General features: G+C 53.5%; 1 protein-coding gene across 1 annotated transcript; it reads right to left on the bottom strand.

Annotated features, from left to right (window-relative positions):
• Positions 1–217: 217 nt before the first annotated feature.
• Positions 218–3,555, bottom strand: LOC129200097 (olfactory receptor 14C36-like). Its single transcript, XM_054811350.1, has 2 exons — positions 3,452–3,555; positions 218–1,256 (listed from the first exon to the last, which is right to left on the bottom strand). Exons 1-2 carry the CDS (start codon positions 3,553–3,555, stop codon positions 218–220), a joined length of 1,143 nt encoding a protein of 380 aa, XP_054667325.1.
• Between the last annotated feature and the right edge of the window lie 735 nt (positions 3,556–4,290).

Genomic DNA, 4,290 nt, shown 5'->3' with positions numbered 1-4,290 from the left:
TATACAGGTGAGACACAGCAAGTTCATTCCTCAGTAGCAGTCAGAAGAATCTAAATATTCATTTAGGAATAGAATAAACACCAACACAAATATTAAAAACAAACAAACGAACAACCAACCAAAACAAACCACAGCACAACCAAAAACCAAATAGATAACACTGACGATAATGATAAATACAAACAAAATAAAGGTCTGCTATTAGATAGTCTGAGAGTCACTTCTGAAGAGACATGGAAGGTTTATAATGACTCAAAAACATCCATGAAATCACTTTCTTAATGGCCTCCTTGAGCTCCTGGTTCCTCATGCTGTAGATGAGGGGGTTCAATGCTGGAGGCACCACCGAGCACAGAACTGCCACCACCAGGTCCAGGGATGGGTAAGAGATGGAGGGGGGTTTCATGTAGGCAAATGCAGACGTGTTGATAAACAGGGAGACCACGGCCAGGTGAGGGAGGCACGTGGAAAAGGCTTTGTGCCGTCCCTGCTCAGAGGGGATCCTCAGCACAGCCCTGAAGATCTGCACATAGGACAGCAGAATAAAAACAAAACAACCAAATGCTACACAGACACTAACCACAATAATCACAACTTCCCTGAAGTAGGAATGTGAGCAGGAGAGCTTGAGGATCTGGGGGATTTCACAGAAGAACTGGTCCAGGGCATTGCCCTGGCAGAGTGGTATAGAAAATGTATTGGCCATGTGCAGCACAGCATAGAGAAACCCACTGCCCCAGGCAGCTGCTGCCATGTGGACACAAGCTCTGCTGCCCAGGAGGGTCCCGTAGTGCAGGGGTTGGCAGATGGCAACGTAGCGGTCGTAGGCCATGACAGTGAGGATAGAATACTCTGCTGAGATCAGAAAGAAAAAGAAAAAGAGCTGTGCAGCACATCCTGCATAGGAGATGGCCCTGGTGTCCCAGAGCGAGTTGGCCATGGCTTTAGGGACAGTGGTGGAGATGGAGCCCAGGTCGAGGATGGAGAGGTTGAGGAGGAAGAAGTACATGGGGGTGTGGAGGTGGTGGTCGCAGGCTATGGCAGTGATGATGAGGCCATTGGCCAGGAGAGCAGCCAGGTAGATGCCCAGGAAGAGCCAGAAGTGCAAGAGCTGCAGCTCCCGTGTGTCTGTAAATGCCAGGAGGAGGAACTCCTTGATGGAGCTGCTGTTGGACATGTGCTTCCTCTGGGCATTGGGACCTGTCCAGGGAGGAAAAGTCAGTGAAGAGCTAGGGGAGACTTCTATGAGGAAGAGGCTTAGTGATGAGCGAGGAGAGCCAGTCAGTCCATCAGCCCTGGTCTCAGCCGCCCTGTGCTGGCACCTTTTTGAGCTGCAGGATGATCGCACCCGGACGTTCCCCCCAAAAGGAGCTGGGCACTGCTGAGAGCAGAGGAATCCATTTCCCAAGTGCACATCTCCAACCCCCTCAGCCTGTCTCACTCTACCTGAGCAGGATCTCAGCCCTCCCCTCCCAGCCGGGAACACAGAGGGCTCTCTGCAGCTGTCTGCAGGCAGCCACCCAGCAGCATTTTCATGGCCTTAGCACTGAGGGGTCTTCTCCATGGGGCTCCTGGGGAACACCGGGATGCCATGGGAGAGCTGTGCCCTGGGGGAGGGCAGCCTGCAGCCCAGCAAGACCCCCCAGGGAAAGAAGCAAATGTCCTAAAGACGGGGTGTCCTAAAGAAGGAAGAATGGGGTCATTTGTATCCCCTGCAGCCCGGGCATTAGGCAGGGACTTGGACACTTCATTCCCATGGACACATCTGCATGGCAAGACCCACAGGGCTGGTCTCTGAGCTGCGTCTGAACCCCACCCCCCCATCCCAGCAAACCTGGTGATACGATCAAGGGGAGCAGAGACAGGAGGGGAAACCCAGAGAAATGCCACAGCGCTGCTGCCGATGGAGGCACTCGGGTATTTGGTAATATCTGCTCCTCAGGGGTCAGGCTGCCGAGAAGGTGACCTTCAGGGCAGAGGCTCCGCTGGGTGGGAGAGCAGAGCAGGGGGTTTCTCCGGGGAAGGTGTCTGCACTGCAGGGGATGGCAGGGAGGTGCCCCAACCCCCCTTCCACAGCATTTCTGGGAACAGCTGCCTCTCACTCCCTGCTCATGTCTCTGCTGCCTGGAGCTGTCCCTGCCAGGAGCTGTTCCTCTGTGCTCAGGTCTCCTCCCTGCCTGTGCTCACAGAGCCCATGCCACGGGCTGTGTGCTCAGCTCTGCCCTGCAGACCCCTCCTGGCAGCAGGGCACTGCCCAGGGGCACCTCTGTGTGCAGGGGCTAAGGAGCAGCTCAGACAAGTCCTAATGGGAACTGGGCTCTCAGTGCCTTCTCCAGAGCACAAAAAGAAATTCCCATCTCCCCCTGCCAACCCCGTTGACAATGATGAGACATCTCAAAGCACAGACTCCTTCCTTTCAAGTGAATTCTGCCATTTTTCCTCCTGCACACAAACATCCTCCCAGAAGATCCCACAGGCTGTGGGATGTACCAGCTTGAAGAGGTCCCTCCAGCAACCACAGCTGCTTTTCCCTGCAGACACAGACTTACCACGTAGGGGGCTGTGAAGAGTTCTCTTTGAATCAGCTCTCAGCATCCTCTCACCCCAGGCTGCCTTTAACCTCTCTTCTCCTCCCTCCTCTCCCCTCGGTGCCTGCAGGCAGTGCCCTCAGCCCTGCTGTGATTTGCACAGGAGCTGCTCCTGGGCAGAGATGTCTCTCTGCAGTGCTGCCCACTTGCCATGAGCTCCCTCCATCCCAGGAGCCTGGAGCAGCTCAGCAGCAGAGGACCAGCCCAGGGCAACACTTTCTCTGCCCTCCCACACTCCCTGCAGATGTCCCTGGGGCTCGAGGGCTGAAGCTTCTCAAAGGCATCAGGGTCTCTCCTGGGGAGCGTAGGCTGACACAGACTGAAGTCATCACTGACTGTCCCTCTCTGAGCACTGGAGAGATGGATTTCAGAAGTGGGATTTTTCCTCCCGTGGCATGGTGGTCTATGAGAGGTTGAAATGTTCCCCTCCCTTAACCACACTCCCTGTCCCATGGCCAGGCAGGTCACCGCAGCAGTGACAGGCAGGGATCATTTCCCCCCACGCAGGGCAGGGATTCAGCGGTGTCCATCAGGTCTCTCCTCTCTGGTGAGTAGTCTGGAGACTGGAGTGGGCTTCAGCTCTCCCCCACACACCCCACAGACCCACAGGAGGTGGGATTCCTCTTGCCTCAGCTCAGTGTGCACACCGTCCATGAGTCAGTACAGTGACAAAGGACTGGCCATTTTTTCGCTCAGCAATGTCTAAAGTCAGCTGGATGGCTTTCACCTCTGCAAACTGACTCAATTCACCTTCTCCTTCAGCAGTTTGTACGAGTCGTCATGGAGGACTCCATCCAGCAGCCTTCCACCTCAGATTTGCTCCCACAATATTATGACAGGGCGCATCTGCACACAGGGCATACTGCTTCTCATTTTCTGGTGGTTTATGACATGGTGTGTCCTCTTCAGCACGTGTCACGTCCTCTTCTGGCAACACTACAAAGTTTTGGCCTTCTGGCCAGTCCATGGTCACTTCCAAGATTCCTGAGCAGTCGAGGTTTTCCCATTCAAGCCTGTTGTGTTATTAGCACAACCCCTTTACTCCACATAGCATCAGTTTCATTATGCAGAGAGGGTTCCCTCCCTTTGAACATCCAGCCCAGTACAGGCAATCGAGATGCCAAGATGGGTTGTGCTTCAGTACCAACTCCTTCTGAAGTGGCTCAAAGCCCTTCATATGCTGCCAATATCTTTTATTCAGTTGGACTGCAGTGGGCCTCGGATCCTCCATATCCCTGGCTCCAAAAACCCAGGGGTCAACCTTGAGTCTCTCCAGGTGCTTTCTGCCAGAGGCTTCAGGTGGGGCCGTGGTCCCTGGCTGTGCTGTAAAGCATGTTTTTCACTTCTCCTCCGGTCTAGACTGGCCCAATGGCTATCACACCAACTATCGCTTGTCTAATTTGTTCAAAGGCTTGTTGCTGCTCAGGACCCATTCAAAGCTGTTCTTCTCCTGGGTCACTTGATAGAGAGGGCTTATGATGAGACTATAACCTGGAATGTGCCTTCTCCAAAAACCCACAACACCTAGGAAAGCCTGTGTTTCTTTTTTGTTAGGTGGTGGCAACAAACCTGTTATTTTATGGATCACATCCATTGGGCTATAACAATGCCCATCTTCATATTTTGTTCCTAAATCCTGGACCTTCTGTGCACGTCCTTTGCTCTTCCTTTATTTTATGGCAAAACCAGCTCTCAGAAGAAT

This window comes from Grus americana (genome assembly GCF_028858705.1).
Source record: "Grus americana isolate bGruAme1 chromosome 27 unlocalized genomic scaffold, bGruAme1.mat SUPER_27_unloc_5, whole genome shotgun sequence".
Lineage (NCBI taxonomy): Eukaryota > Metazoa > Chordata > Aves > Gruiformes > Gruidae > Grus > Grus americana.
This window is presented reverse-complemented; position numbering and strand designations above follow the sequence as displayed.

Excerpts from the sequence above, each read along its gene's own strand:
- LOC129200097 (XM_054811350.1), bottom strand. The coding sequence starts at position 3,555 with ATGGACTGGCCAGAAGGCCAAAACTTTGTAGTGTTGCCAGAAGAGGAC. Across the intron at positions 1,257-3,451 it reads CCACCAGAAAATGAGAAGCA|CCTCTTCCTCATAGAAGTCT; the intron begins GTATGCCCTGTG and ends CTCATCACTAAG.